This window comes from Nycticebus coucang, chromosome 12 (genome assembly GCF_027406575.1).
Source record: "Nycticebus coucang isolate mNycCou1 chromosome 12, mNycCou1.pri, whole genome shotgun sequence".
In the NCBI taxonomy this organism is placed as follows: Eukaryota; Metazoa; Chordata; class Mammalia; order Primates; family Lorisidae; genus Nycticebus; species Nycticebus coucang.
Genome location: NC_069791.1, coordinates 72,562,932 through 72,578,050, shown reverse-complemented (window position 1 = coordinate 72,578,050; position 15,119 = coordinate 72,562,932). Strand labels below are relative to the sequence as shown.

The 15,119-nt window shown below is 52.2% G+C and overlaps 2 protein-coding genes across 4 annotated transcripts in view; one reads left to right on the top strand and one right to left on the bottom strand.

Moving 5' to 3' along the window:
* DTX2 (deltex E3 ubiquitin ligase 2) overlaps positions 1-12,840 on the top strand; it is a 48,415-nt gene extending 35,575 nt beyond the window's left edge. For 2 of the 3 annotated variants that reach the window (XM_053557480.1, XM_053557481.1), the window contains 6 exons: positions 3,139-3,279; positions 6,075-6,148; positions 7,774-7,932; positions 9,591-9,752; positions 11,235-11,324; positions 12,225-12,840. In XM_053557480.1, coding sequence (XP_053413455.1) covers positions 3,139-3,279; positions 6,075-6,148; positions 7,774-7,932; positions 9,591-9,752; positions 11,235-11,324; positions 12,225-12,452 — 854 coding nt within the window. In that variant the 3' untranslated portion in view covers positions 12,453-12,840. The remainder of the gene's footprint in view (positions 1-3,138; positions 3,280-6,074; positions 6,149-7,773; positions 7,933-9,590; positions 9,753-11,234; positions 11,325-12,224) is intronic. The other variant, XM_053557482.1, reaches the window with a different exon arrangement.
* The window catches only part of ORAI2 (ORAI calcium release-activated calcium modulator 2), a 204,060-nt gene that overhangs the window by 47,221 nt on the left and 141,720 nt on the right, over positions 1-15,119 (bottom strand). The window lies entirely within an intron of this gene.

The following is a 15,119-nucleotide window of genomic DNA, read 5'->3' as shown; positions in this document are numbered from 1 at the left end:
TGTGGCAGGACAGCAGGAGTTTTGATGCACATCTCAAGAGAAGCAGTCTAGGAAGAATGGGGTACCCTTGGCCCCCTAAGGGAATGGGTAAGCCTGCAGAGCCCATGGGCAGGGTGCTAGGAAGAGGAGCTCTCAAGGGACATGGAAGGGACAGCCAGAGAGCTGGGGATGGGAAGCCCTCAGAGGGAGGCCCAGCTCAGCAGTCCTTCTCGAACCTGCTCTAGCTGCCGAGACTGAGAGAACAGTGAGTAAAGATGTGCTGACTGGGAAGTTCCTGCCCAGTTGAGGTTACCTTGTGGCATCGGGTGTTACAGGGAAATCAGACTGTATGTGTGTACATGTGCAGTGGTGTTGGAGACAGGTTTCTGGTAAATAGGTGGGGCTCTCCACTGCCCAGCTCCTCCTAGCTCTGGGGCTTTCTTGAGCTTTTATGGCAGGCCTGATGTTGGTAACCTCTGAGGCTATAATATAGATAGATGCTGCAGTGACCCCTCTAAGTGAAATGGATCTTTGTGTGCCCTGCGTAGTGAGCAGCACCTGCTCCCTTTGCTCTGCTCTGGAGGCTGCCTCTCACATTGTCCTTCATGGCTCCTATCACCCTGGCTTTCAGAGCAATCCTGATGCCAGGTAGCTGTCTTAAACTCCTTTTACTTATAGGAGAAACAGCCCCCAAAAGTTCTGGAACTTGGACCCAGCTAGGAAATAAGACAGCCTGGAGTCCATGTCCAGACTGCTGTTTTCTTGAAATTCAAGGCTTAGTGGTTGGGACTTATCGATAGAACCATTGTCATTGTCTGTGGTCCCAGGAAATGAGAGCCTGGCCAAGCCCTAGGAAGCCAGAGCTGGTATCCTGTTGTCCCCTTGCTGCAGCACAATCCAGCAATCTTCTTTATGGGGTGGAGCCTCTGAGACTGGGGCTTGGTCACACGCTGCCCTCTGGGTAGGAAGTGGTGCCCACAGCTTACTGGGGTGGATATATGAGTGGTGGGTTAGCAACCTTTCCAAGCCCAGGTTGAGGAGGCCAGAATGGAAGGAGGGGAGGCTTGGATTTCAGCCCTAGTCACTAGATCAAAAATTGGCCTCAGCCTTCCACCAGGTCCCTAGAGCAATTGGCCTGGCCATGTCCTCCATGCCTTCGTGTCAGGAAGAGTGTGCTTGCACATTAAGAAATGAGGGTGTGAATGGGGTTTTCCTCTCAGGGCTCTGACCATGGAAATCCTGTCTGATACATGGAGAAAAAAAGTCTCAGCTGTTCAGGCAATTTAGGGGTATCAAGAGTTCGAGGCTGTCCTAGAGCCCTTGGCTGTTGAGGATGATGGCACACCCTTTATGCCCTTACCCGTCCTGCCCATCAGATTCTGCTTTGTGGAGTGGCAGGTATGAGTGAGGTTTTGCTTGTTCACACAGAAGTGACCTCAGCAGAGGGTCTGCTTTCCCTCTAGACTTCTGGGTTAGGGCTTAGTGTGTGTGTGTGTGGCTTGAATTCCACGGAATTCCTGTGTCGAAAGGGCAGGAGTGGGCTTGTGTTGGCCTCTTGGGGGCTGCTGATGGCAGCTTCAGGGATGTCTTTGCTCCTCAGCACACACTGACCATGGGCCTCTGCAGACTGCCTACTGCCCTGGGTATTGGAGCCACAGCTGTGGGCAGAGTCCTCACCTCACTGAACTCACACTGTGAGAGGACTGTAGGAACAGATGTGCAGAGAGTATTCAGGGAAGGCTTGCCTGCTGAGGTGACACTGGAGGAGAGATGTGGGGGGTGGCTGGTGAGGGGATGAGTTCTGGTCAGAGGATGTGGACAGTACAAAAGCCCTGGGTTCTCTTAGGGAAAACTGTACCTGTTCCTGTTCTCTCCCATCTTTCTGTCACCTGTGCCTGCTTGTCTTTCTGGCCACCTGATATTTAGTTCCCAAGGGAACTGCATTTGAGCCCAGGAACAACCTTGGGATATTGGTGGCATTGTGTTAGCTGATACAGAGCCTGAGCTGGAACCACAGTCTTCTGACATTTGCTTTGGTGACTAGCCACCACAATTCACCATGCCCCACTTGGCTATGCTGCCCAGACTGGTGGCTGGCCTCTGCTTCTATCCCTTCTGGGTACATTTGCCAGAATGAATGGCTTTGTTCTTATATTGGAGGCCCAGTGGCTAGCCGGTCTGCCTCCCACCCCTCTGAGTCACCTCTAGGGGTGTCCAACAGGAGGACATGCTGTGTCCCAGGGAGTGCTGGGTCTTCAGGGAATATGGAGGGAATGTGTGTGGAGGGTCCAGATAGGACATATGTGGAGCACCAGACTGAGGAGCCAGGCCTGCCCCTGTGGGCACCAGGCAGTAGTGTAGTGAGCTCTGAAAAGAGGGGCCTGTCCATCTTGGGACAGCTGTCTGCTGTGGGTCCACCCTGACTTGAGGATACCAGAGAAGGAAGCTGCAGCCTGGGACCTTTGCTGCTACAGCAGAGCCTCTCAGGGGCCGTGGGGGTGGGCTTCTGGTGCCCAAGAGGCAGCAGTCCCACTCGCAGACCTCAGCAGTGTTACTGTAGGCCATGGCATCTAGAGAAGCCAGGAGGGGCATGGAAAGCAGACAGCATTTCAGTGGAGGCAGAGTGACCTGGAGTCATCTAGAGGGCATGGCCAGGCCAGGTGGAAGGCTGAGGCCTTGAAGCCAGCCTGCACAGGTGACCCTGTCCATGCTTCCACAGCTTGGCTGCATTCTTCCATGTTGCCTATTCTCCCTTCCCTACACCTGGCACAGAGGATACCACCCTGAACTGTATAGGCGACTTTCTGGTGGTCTGCCCTCTGCTCTCCTGAAGCAAATGGTGTCTCCCACCTGTATGCTCAGGGCCCTGCTAGTCCCTTGCTTATACAGACACCTGTGGAAACTGGGCCCAGGACACCAGTGAGCCAGGCCATTTTACCAGCTCCCTGGGTTCTGGCCTGGAGCTCAGTCTCACTACCCTGGGTCGGCTGTGGCAGCCTCCAGAGTCCAGATTCCCCTTCTCCAGGAAGCTTTGTGGGTCCTAGTGGCTATTCACAATGCCACTTCCTTGGCTTCGGTAGGGTTTGTTGATGTCGCGTGCCAAATGACTCCTTCTAATGTTTCTCCCCCTCTGCATGTCTGATCTCGCACCCCGTGTAGGCATGACGAGTATTCTGATGTCAGCCATTGGACTCCCTGTGTGTCTTAGCCGCGAACCCCAGCCCGCCAGCCCTCCCGCCTCCTGTCTGGCCTCTAAAAGTCACAACTCAGTTAAAAGATTGAGGAAAATGTCCGTGAAAGGTAGTTCCTGTTCACAAATGCTCTCTGGCCTCTGCTAAGCCTCCTCCAAGTCTCGCTGTCTCTGACTCTGATGTGGATTACTCTTCCTCTCAATCCTGTCCCCTGGGGGGATGGGCTCTGTGGCCCTTACTCATCAGCATAGCTGAAGCCTGGGCTCTGACTTTCCAGAGTTCAATTCCTCTCTCTCCCTGGCACAGCTGGGAAGAGAGGGGCTTGTTCTTCAGGCCTTGTGACTTTGTAAATACCAAGCTGTAGGCAAGGGGCGGTGCCTGGCTCAGAATGGGGAACAACTGTCCTTTCCATTAGAGCCATCATGTCTCAGGAAAGGTCCCCCACTCCCAGGACAGCAGACCAGTCCTATTGCCCTGGCACTCAGCTTTGTCTAGCTATCCATGTAGGCTATTTTAAGAGGTGTCCTCTGATGACCACTGTCCTGCCCTGCCCATCACATGGCAGGGAAAAAAGGGATTTCAGAATCATTAACAGTGCTGAGAGTTTCAATTAGACGTGTGTGGAGGAGGGGCCTATTGTACTAAGCCCTGGACTTTTCTCAAGCTGGTGATGGCTCTGCCTCCATCACTCGGCCATAGAAACACGGACTGCTTCCAGTCCAGTGTGGTGGTGTGCAGGGAGGGGGCCGTGGCTCCACTAGCTTCCCCCGGCTTTGTGATCTTAAGGTCCTCTCCATTCATGAGTTCCTCTCCAATCATGAGTCGGCACCTCCTACTTAGCAGATTGCTTGGTGGGAAATAGGAAATAGACACATGAAGCACCTGGCATATGGTGACAGTGGCTGTTATAATCATAACCATCGTCTGGTCTAACCCCCAGAGGAGCTGGGCTCAGGGAGGGGTGGGCCTTGGAGCCCCTGACCCCAGCCCTGGGCTTACTTAGCCTGCATGGAGGTAGAGATGGATCTGTGTCCAGGCCTGGACAGCAGCTGCCTTTGGCACTCGGGTTTGCCTGGGAAGGACATGGGTTCCTGGCCTACCTGGGCTCAGCTGTCCCTTTTGTGTGAGTCCCTTTTGAGGGTCACCTGGCCAGCTCCCTTTGATAAATGTGGCTAATGGGAAGCTCAGTTCTGTAAGGCTGGGTGGGCCAGGCAGAGGGAATCCCAGGCTCATCTGGAGACAGACCTAGAGCTAGCAAGCTTTTCACAAAGAAAAGGCTCCCCTAGTCTGAATAGGGTGTCTCAGCCAACAGGAACGGCCACTCTGAGTTGAGGGTCAGTGTTCTGATGTGGTTTTCTCACCATAGTGCCCAGGGGATGGGTCCTGGCAGTCTGTGTGTGGATGTGGAGTTATTGGGGAGGTATGGTCTGTCCTTGTCAGCACCTGCCTTTCAGGTAACAGCCTGGTGCCATTATAGGAGTTATAGCTTTGCAAGATACTAACTTTCACTTTTGAGATGATGGAACCAAGGCTCAGAAGTAGTGTGATTTGGTCATGGCAAGAGCCAGAATTAAGCGTGATGTTCTTCTCCCCTAAGTTGCGTCCCAGATTGTTGTCACTTGGCAATCTCAAGTCTTTGCAGTCCCAGGATGACTATGAGCTTAGATTCCAACCAGAGTCCCTCTGGTCTCAGGGCCAGGAACCAGTAGCTCATGGTGACCTGAGCTGGAGCTCCTGCCACAGTTGCTTTCTTGGGGGCTGCCTTGGTCTCCCTTGTTCCTGCTTTTGCTCCCTCACAGGTTTGGCTGCAATTTTCCCGTTCTACTGCTGTGTAGAGAAACCCCCAAGGTGTGCTGATTCTCTCTCACTGGTTGGGGATATCGCCCATCCTTAGGTGGGACCTATTTGGTATAGAGATTGGTGTTTATGGAGACACAGCCCTCCCAGCTGCATGGGCATGTGCACAGAAAAGAGCAGGGCAGCAAGGTGTGCTCCTGCTTCATCTTGGCCCCTCCCCAGAGTCACTCCGCTTAGGAACTGTAGGCATGTGACCGAGACCCCACAGTCAGACAGTGACCAGTCAGTGTGGCCAGCGTCTGCAGTCAGCATGCAAGTAGGTGTGCTGGTGGAGTAGGTTCCTGGGACACACTGAACTCAAAGCTTCCTTCTTTCACTGAGAATAATAAATCTTGGATGAAATAATGCAGCCAGAGCATCCTTTGGAGTAGTGTTTATTTTTATTTTATTTTATTTTTGAGACAGCATCTTACTCAGTAGAGTGCTGTGGCGTCACAGCTCACAGCAACCTCAAACTCTTGGGCTCAAGTGACTCTCTTGCCTCAGCCTCCCAAGTAGCTGGGACTACAGGTGCCCACTACAACACCCAGCTATTTTTAGAGACAGAGTTTTACTTTAGCTCAGACTGGTCTCAAACTCATGAGCTGAGGCAATCTGCCTACCTCGGCCTCCCAGAGTGCTGGGATTACAGGTGTGAGCCAAGGAGTTCAGCCTGAGTAGTTTGTTCTTGAAGTTGCTTTTTGACTCTCACAGGCATCCTTGGAAGAGACTGGGTTTGGCTTCCTGACTAGATGTGTGTTGGGATGCAGCTCCTGAGAGAGGTGTGACTCTCTGTTCCTGCCTCTTCTGCCTCCTCCACATACCCCCCACCCCCCAGGCTGGGCCTGGCACCCATGTGGTTAGGCCTGGATGTGCTCTGTGCCTGGCACTAAGTAATGGAGTGCTCTGTGCCTGGCACTGAGGTTCTCCTGTTTTGCACACTAACCTTCCCCATCTTGGCCCTTCTAACGTTTCCTCCTGGCAGCTTGGACTCTCCCTTATCTTCCTCTCTGGAATCCTCTGCAGTTTGTACTTCCTGGGAGATTGCTTATATTCTTTCTCTTGTAGGAGGGACTGCAAAACCAGAGCCAGAACAGGTGATAAAAAACTACACTGAAGAGCTAAAAACACCCCCAGATGAGGTAAGTGTCCTGGGAGCCAGGTTGCTTTGGTTTTTTTTTTTTTGTAGAGACAGAGTCTCACTGTACCGCCCTCGGGTAGAGTGCCGTGGCGTCACACGGCTCACAGCAACCTCAAACTCTTGGGCTTAGCAATTCTCTTGCCTCAGCCTCCCGAGCAGCTGGGACTACAGGCACCCGCCACAATGCCCGGCTATTTTTTGGTTGCAGTTTGGCCGGGGCTGGGTTTGAACCCGCCACCCTCGGCATATGGGGCCAGCACCCTACTCACTGAGCCACAGGCGCCGCCCATAGGTTGCTTTGGTTTTTGTTTGGAAAAAGGTCTGACTCCAGATGGAAAGGACATCAGCCTCTTTTCTTCTGTAAGGGTATTTCCCAGGCACCCCTGGGTGCATGCTCTAGGCACTATGGCTGAATCTCCAGCTTCCCATTGGTAGTGGCTGTGGCTCCTAGCCCACATCCTTCAGATCCAACCTTTGTCACTAAGGAGCTGTGGTCCTGAGCCAAGCTCTCCCCTCTCGGCCCAGGCTTCTGTGTAGCCCAAGCACCATCCTGGAGATGGGGGGTGGGGGGGGAGGCATCTCCACTCCGCCCAGGCCGACACTGGTGAAGAAGGGAGGTGGTCTTCAGGTAGCAGCCCTGCTGCTCTGGCTATTGGGAGAGCTGATTGCAGTTCCTGTGATTAACAGGCACGTCCAAACTCTTGTCAAAGTTTTGGTAGAACCTAAACCCCTTTTCTGAGGCACATTTTGGGGATGGCAGTACCACTTTTCCCATGTGAACAGAGAGTCCTAGAGATTTTGGAGGGGTGGGTTAAAGGTCAGCATGTCAGTGCAGAACTGAGGACTCTGTTCACTTGCCTTGAAAGTTGAGTACATGTGGAGAATCTGGCTAATACAGCTTGTAACAGAGCCAGAAGGTTCTCCTGCTGTGTCTTGCCCTTCCTCAAGCCCTCACCTGTTTGTCCTTCTCAGCACTCAGATCTGTCTCTTTGTCCTTGTGTCTGTCTGGCCCAGGTTTCTCCCAAGTTGCTGCTTACATAGCCAACGTGTACCCTGGTTTGAGGGTGCCTTCTCTGTACAGTGCTCTTTACCAGGGTCTCCCACTTTCCAAGATAAGGCTCTAGCTCCTGAAAGCAGCAGTCAGAACATTTCAGGACTTCATTCTTTCCCAGCCTTTGTCTCATCTATGCCCATTCAGACCATGCCCCTTTAGGTGTCTGATTTTATGCTTCAGAACATTCTCTCCCTTTTCATGAAATGCCCACTTTCCACCTGATACTTCTCTCCCTCATCCTGGAATGCTCACTGTCTGCTTGTTCACCTGACAATTGCTGTGTCCCTTGTAAGACCTGCTCAGGGGCTACTCCCCCGAGGAACCTGCCCTCTTCTGTCCTCCCTATTTGGCTGTTCCTGCTGCTGTCTCAGGCCTGCGCATCTGGTAAGCCCTGTGAGGACATGGGTCCCAGTGACTCATCTGTGTTCCCAGCCTCTGAAGCAAATGACTACTGAAATGACTTTGACCGTAACTCTAGCATTTCAGCAGATGAAGGCCTTTTTTCTACCAGACTGGCCAGTTTCAACCCCACGAACATTGGCAAGCATGCCCCGTTTTTGGTCTTTCTCCAGGACTGCATCATCTGTATGGAGAAGCTGTCTGCGGTATCTGGGTACAGCGATGTGACTGACAGCAAGGCCATTGGGCCCATGGCTGTGGGCCGCCTCACCAAGTGCAATCACACCTTTCACCTGCTGTGCCTGCTGGCTATGTATTGCAACGGGAACAAGGTGCCTGTGCTGCCCTGGGGAGGGGGACAGGGTGAAGGATCTGAGGGGTAGCTGCTGAACTCTAGGGACAGCTGCAGGATCACTCCTCTGGCAAAAGACAATCATGGACATGTAGAGCCAGCTTGGGAACCTTTCTGAAGGCCCAGCTGACTGTTCTATGCCTGCCTCATGCTTTAGGAAGGGGGACCAAGGGACTGACTGGTTCCATCAACCCCGCCAGCCAGGCCCTGGGTCCTCCAGGCTTAGGGGACTCCTGGGCTTCTGAGTAGCAGGGTACTGTTTTGCCCTTGGCCACTTCCAAGCACTCGCTCCTTCCTTATAGCATCCCTGTGCAGTTGTCATAGTACTGACAGGAGAAGGGGCATATGTCCTCCACCCCCCACAGGGAAAGTCTTGCTTAAACTCTCAGCAGCTGGCTGCTCTTACTCCAGCGAAGTTTAGCCAGAAGGGACAGAATTTGGGAAGATGAGAAAACCAAGCCATGTGATAGCCATGCTGGCCTGGCTTGGTCTTTTTTTTTTTTTTTTTTTTTTTGAGACAGAATCTTACTATGTCGCCCTCTGTAGAGTGCAATGGCATCACAGCTCACAGCAACCTCAAACTCTTGGGCTTAAGTGGTTCTCTTGCCTCAGCTTCCCAAGTAGCTGGGACTATAGGCGCCTGCCACAACGCCCAGCTAGGCTTGGCCTCTCTTTCTACTTCCCCTGTGCTGTGCTGTCCTGTCCTGTCCTGTCCTGTACCAGCATCAGCAAGTCAAGTGCAGGAGTTTCTGTCTGATTTTAATGATTCAACTGTGAAGATTTGGGTTTATAAACCTAATTTTCCTACTTGATTCCGGTCTCCTGATGTTTTGCCCCTCTGACGATGATCACATAATTATTTTTATTTATTTTTTTGAGACAGATTCTCATTCTGTTGTCCTGGGTAGGGTTCTCACAGCAGCCTCAAACTCCTGTTTTTTTGTTTTTTTTTTTTTTTTGAGACAGCCTCAAGCTGCCACTCTGGTTAGAGTGCCATGGCATCACAGCTCACAGCAACCTCCAACTCCTGGGCTCAAGCGATTCCCCTGCCTCCACCTCCCAAGTAGATGGGACTACAGGCACCCACAACAATGCTGGGCTATTTTTTGGTTGCAGCCATCATTGTTGTTTGGCAGGCCTGGGCTGAATTCGAACCTGCCAGCTCAGGTGTATGTGGCTGGCATCTTAGTCGCTTGAGCCACAGGCACCGAGCCCAAATTCCTGTACTTATGCCATCTTCTTGCCACAGCCTCCTGAGTTCTTGGGACTACAGATACTCACTGTGATGCCCAACTAGTTTTTCCATTTTTAGTAGAGATAGGGTCTTGATCTTGCTCAGGCTGGTCTCTAACTCCTTGAGCTCAAGTAGTCCACCTGCCTAATCCTATCCAAGAGCTAGGATTATAGATGTGAGACGCTGTGTTTGGACTATTTTCTGATGCAAAACTTGACTTTCTTTCTAAAAAAGATGTCAGAATCTAGTTTCTGAGAGGGATTCCTGGGAGCCAGGCAATCTACCAGTGACTCTCTGTGACCAGGACTGGCCCAGTCCTAGGGGCTTCTTCCTATCCAGATAGGGAGGTGACTCCAGGTGCTTTCAGGCCCATGGCTCAGTCTGTTGTATCTGCCTTATCCCAGGATGGAAGCTTGCAGTGTCCCTCTTGCAAAACCATCTACGGCGAGAAAACTGGGACCCAGCCTCAGGGGAAGATGGAGGTTTTAGGGTTACAGATGTCACTCCCAGGCCATGAGGACTGTGGGACAATACTCATCATTTACAATATTCCTCATGGTATCCAGGTAAGGGGAATCCTGTACAAAAGGAGCCTTTGGAACTTTTCTGGAATCCATCATTCCTCAGCTCTCCTTTTCCTCACCTGCTCCTCTCCCAGTGGTTTGCATCTTGGATTGGGGATGAGGATGCCCATTTTGCCAAGTTCAGGCTCCCAGTTCCCCTTCCGACTGGAGCAGGGATGGCCAGGAACCTAGGGGCAATAGTGCTGGGGGTTGGGGCAAGTTCTTAGGCTGAGGAATTGAAGAGGTGGCCCTCAACTCTTTTCTGACCCAGGGAGCCTTCCTGGAGGAGGAAACATCTTAGCTGGACTTGTACTGGGCAGGGTGTGCAGCAAGGAACCTTCTGGGTGGCAGAGTGTGGGCTGGGAAAGGTCTGAGGAGCCCAGAAGGAAGGATCTTTTTCCTTGAGAGACCAGCTAAGGAGCCAGATACAGGCTCAGGTTGTCGTGGCAGGGCCTGGTCTGGATATCAGGAACCAAGCACAGGCCCTAGGGTCTTGGTAGTGACTGAGACAGGAGTCCTGACATTCTGGGTCCTCTGCCTTGGGCCAGGTGGGAGAATATGGTGGCAGTGTGTGCCAGGCACTAGGTAGGGTCTGTCTGTGGTGGATGGAGTTGTTGAATGGTGTAACTTTTGCTGGTTTCCTTCCTTCAAGGCTCAGGAAATTTTATTTTATTTATTTATTGGTAGAGTGCCATGGCCTCATAGGTAACCTCAAACTCTTGGGCTTAAGTGATCCTCTTTGCCTCCGTTTTTCCTTTTTTATAGAGATGGGGTCTCACTCTTGCTTAGGCTGGTCTTGAATTCATGAGCTCAAGCAATCCACCCATCTTGGCCTCCCAGAATTCTGAGATTACAGGTGTGAGCCACCACACCCAGCCAACTGAAGGAATTTAGAAATACTCTGAACAGGCTAGAGCCTCTTCAGGCCTCTTTTCAGCCTCTCTACAGCAGAAGAGGATTTCGAGTTTACATGGACTTGTCTCTGTGTGGTGGAGGGCAGAGAGCAGGGGCTATGGGCTGTCTCAGCACTTCCCCTGTCCAGTGACCCACTGCTGTCCCAGGGCCCCTCCAGCCTGTTCTCAAGACAGCTGTGCAGCCCACGATGTGAGGAGGGTGTGGTGTGATGTGTATGGGGTCACAAAGGAGAGTCCATTCAAACCAGACAGCCCTGTGCCTGGAGGGTTGCCAAAGAAGTAGGAGATTCTGTCCCTGCCTCTAAAGAGTTCCTGGTGTCATCAGGGGTAAAGGTAGCAGGAGATGTCTTGCGCCAGACAGGGTGCCATAGGTTCAAGGGAGGGCATTTGAGGGTGGAAGGCCACAGGCACTTTGGGTCTCTGAGTGGCATTTGGTCACTTCAGTATAGAGATGATCTACAGCCAGGAAGGCCAAGGGGTGAGGCTGGGTGTCTGTGTCCTGTAAGCCTCTGCAGCTAGCTGGGTGGGCCCTCGGAGTCCTCCCTTCCTCATGTCTGTGTTCCCCTTGCAGGGCCCTGAGCACCCCAACCCTGGAAAGCCATTCACCGCCAGAGGGTTTCCCCGCCAGTGCTACCTTCCAGATAACACCCAGGGCCGCAAGGTAAAGTCCCCTCTGCCCATTCAGGGGCAGGAAGGGCCCTGACCAGGTGATTGAAGGCAGGCCATGACACTTGGCCCTTCCTGAGGACCTGCTGTGGGTGCAGGGAGGGAGGGCCCAGACCTCACAGGACTCCTAGTAGCCTGCCAGGCCAAGTCACAAGCTTATCAAAGTCAGACATTCCAGGTGGGAGGACTAGGTGAGCCAGGACAGTCTGAGAAGTCATGTCCAAACTGAGACCTGGAAGGAGACTTTGCAGCTACAAGAAGGTCAGGGACAAGCTGTACAGTGAGGGTTTGTGGAAGCAAGGCCACCTGCAGGCCCACCCTAGGAGTGGGGTGATCCTGAGCACCCACAAATCCCTGGGGGGTAGAGCTGCTGACAGGAGATTTAGAAAAGCTCCTCTGGCTGTTGTGGAGAGGAAAGGCCCTAGGTCACCGAGCATGGAGGCAGGGAGATGACAGGGAGGCCTGGACTCCACTGTGGCTCATGTGGGATCTTGTTGGGCTGCTTGGTAGACAGTGCTGGGGGGTCCCTAGGGATGGCCGACCAGGGCTGGGAGTGAGACCACCTGGGAGGGAGTCAACCAGGGCTGGGAGTGAGACCACCTGGGAGGGAGTCGACCAGGGCTGGGAGTGAGACCACCTGGGAGGGAGTCGACCAGGGCTGGGAGTGACCACCTGGGAGGGAGTCGGGTGAGTGGAGCATGGGGCCCATACTTGTTCCCTGGGCCTTCCTGCCCTCCTCCCTCCCCACTTCTCCTCCTCCATCCCTTCCTCCTCCTTCTTTCTCCTCCTGTTGTCTCCTCCTTTCCTACCCTGCCTTTCTTTCTTTTTCCTCTTCCTTCTCCTCCTGTTCCTCTCCTCCTCCTCCTCCCCCTCTTCCTCCCTTTTCCTTGAGCAGGTCCTGGAGCTCCTGAAGGTAGCCTGGAAGAGGCGCCTCATCTTCACAGTTGGGACATCCAACACCACAGGAGAGACTGACACCGTGGTATGGAATGAGATCCACCACAAGACAGAGATGGACCGCAATGTGACAGGTCATGGCTACCCTGACCCCAACTACCTGCAGAATGTGCTGGCTGAGCTGGCTGCTCAGGGAGTGACTGAGGACTGTTTAGAGCAGCAGTGACCCGCCAGCCTCCCACACCTGACTCTGGTGGCCGCCCCACCACTGTTGACTGAGCTTCCCTGAGTAGGCAGTCAGGAAAGTGCCCATCCTGAAAGGTTGGAATGTGTGTTGGGGGTGCAAGGTGCATGCCACCTGAAGCCAGGGCCTCTCCCTCTGGGGTATGGGTCTGCGTGGGAATTGGGTAACCCTGGGGAGTTGTACTTGTGGGGCTTAAGATGCAGCTACCTCAGTGCACAGGGCCCTTCTGTCCTCCAGGGGGTTGCTGTGTGCTCATAGTGCCCAGGGCCTTGTGTGGGTTGAGTAGACTTGCTCCAGCCTGGGCAGGTGTGGGTTCTAGGTCAGCTTCTCATACCTCAAATTTTGTTTGCAATAAATAAATGTTCTATAGCCAAAACCAGTAGCCTTGTATGTTCATTAGTGGGGGGAAGGGGGGGAGGGAGAGAGAGAGAGAGAGTGTGTGTGTGTGTGTGTGTGTGTGTGTGAGTGAGTGTGTGATCTGACCCTCTGTGCAGAGGCCAGCACACACTTCATGCTGCATCAGAGCAAGAAGCCACTGTTCCACCCCCATGGGATGAATGAAGGAACAGGCCTCAGTGAGGGCTGAAGAGCCCATGTGCTGGCCCTTGCTACTTCCACACCCCACACAGACCTAATGGCATGTAGCCCCTTGAATAGGTATCCCCAGGGTTCTACTTTATAAAATACTTGTCACACGGACAGGTGCTGCTGTCTCTGTTTGATTGATGAGGAAACAGGCTCAAAGGCACAATGATTGGCCCAAGGTCCCAGGCTGGTTAAGTGGTAGAGCCAGGACTGGAATCTGGGGCAGAGTCAGCAGCCGTGGGGCGCCATCCTCAAAGTTCTAATTGTTGACCTTCTTAGGAGGAGTGGATACTCTCAGTCAAGACCCTTCTGCCTGATGGGTAGTAGTTCTTACCTGAGAGAGGAGGAAGCAGAGCAGAGTGTGACTGTCGTGGGCCTGAGGAACTTTTGCCTTTGTGAGTCTTACTTCTCTATTAAAAAATATATTTACTGGTTTGGTGCCTGTCCTTCAAATGGCTAAGGCGCCAGCCACATACACCTGCGCTAGCAGGTTCGAATCCAGCCCGGGCCTGCCAAACAACAATGACGGCTGCAACCAAAAAATAGCCAGGCATTGTAGTCCCAGCTACTTGGGAGGCAGAGGCAGGAGAATCGTTTGAGCCCAGGAGTTGGAGGTTGCTGTGAGCTGTGATGCCACGGCACTCTACCCAGGGCAACAGCTTGAGGCTCTGTCTCAAAAAATAAATAGATAAATAAAACTTACTGGCATAAAGATGAATATATTAATATTAGGCCATTTTCTTTCATCTAAAAGTTCATTTGCTTCATTCTGATTTTAAAAGAAATCAAACACATTTTTATAAGCTCCTGTAAATATCGTGGACCTGGGGCACTGTTCCTAATGATAAGTTGGTCCTGAGGAAAAGTGTGGTCTTTGATAGGGGATCCCAGCTTGGCTGTACCCCTACACTCTATATTCAAGAGTTACCCGTTGGCTTACATAGCCTCCAAACCTGGGAGTTGGGGTGGGTGCCTGAGAGCTCATGGGCCCCTAGAGCCTCAGTGCTTCCCCATTAGAGGTACTGAGAATCAGGATGGGAGGAAATATTTGCAAATCACATACCTGATAAGGGTCTAATATCCAGAATATATGACTTTTTTTTTTTTTAAGAGATGGAGTCTCCCTCTGTCACCCAGGGTAGAGGCAGTGGTGTCATCATGGCTCACCGCCTCAAGTGACAATAAAGAAAATAACCAGTGCTGGAGAGGAAGTGGAGAAATTGGACCCTCATGCACTGCCAGCGTGAACATGAAATGCTGCCACTTTAGAAAATAGTTCTTCACGGGTGGCACCTGTGGCTCAAAGGAGTAGGGCGCCAGTCCCATATACCGGAGGTGGTGGGTTCAAACCCGGCCCTGGCCAAAAACTGGAAAAAAAAAAAATAAATAAATAATGAAAATAGTTCTTTGACCAGGCGCGTTAGCTCACTCCTGTAATCTTAGCACTTGGGAAGCAAGCCTAAGTAGGTGGCTTTGCCTGAGCTCACAGATTTGAGACCAGCCTGAGCCAGAGCGAGACCTTGTCTCTAAAAATAGCCAGGCGTTGTGGCTAGGACCTGTAGTCCCAGCTATTCAGCAGGCTGAGGCAAGAGAGTCACCTGGGCCCAAGAGTTTGAGGTTGCTGTGAGCTATGACAACATGACACTACCAAGGACAACAAAGTGAGACTCTGTCTCAAAAAAGAAAGAAAAGTTCCTGGGAGAGAGCATGTGACTCAGCAGCTCCACTCCAAGGTGTATAGCCTACAGAACTGAAAACGGCCATGAACAAACCTGTACACAAATGCTTGCAGCAACATCATTCATAGTAGTTAAATGATGGAAACCACCCAAATAACCAGTCTGCAGGTGTCTCAGTAAACAGTGGTCTGTCCATCCACATGGTGGAACACGTATTACTCAGCTATTAGGAGGAATGAAGTGCTGACACAAGCTACAACATGGATAGACCTTGCACATATGCTAAGTAAAGCCAGACACCAACGTCCACATTGTTAATTCCTTCTGATAAATGTGCAATAAAGACAAATCTATGCAGACAGATTTATAGCTGCTGGAAGTGGGG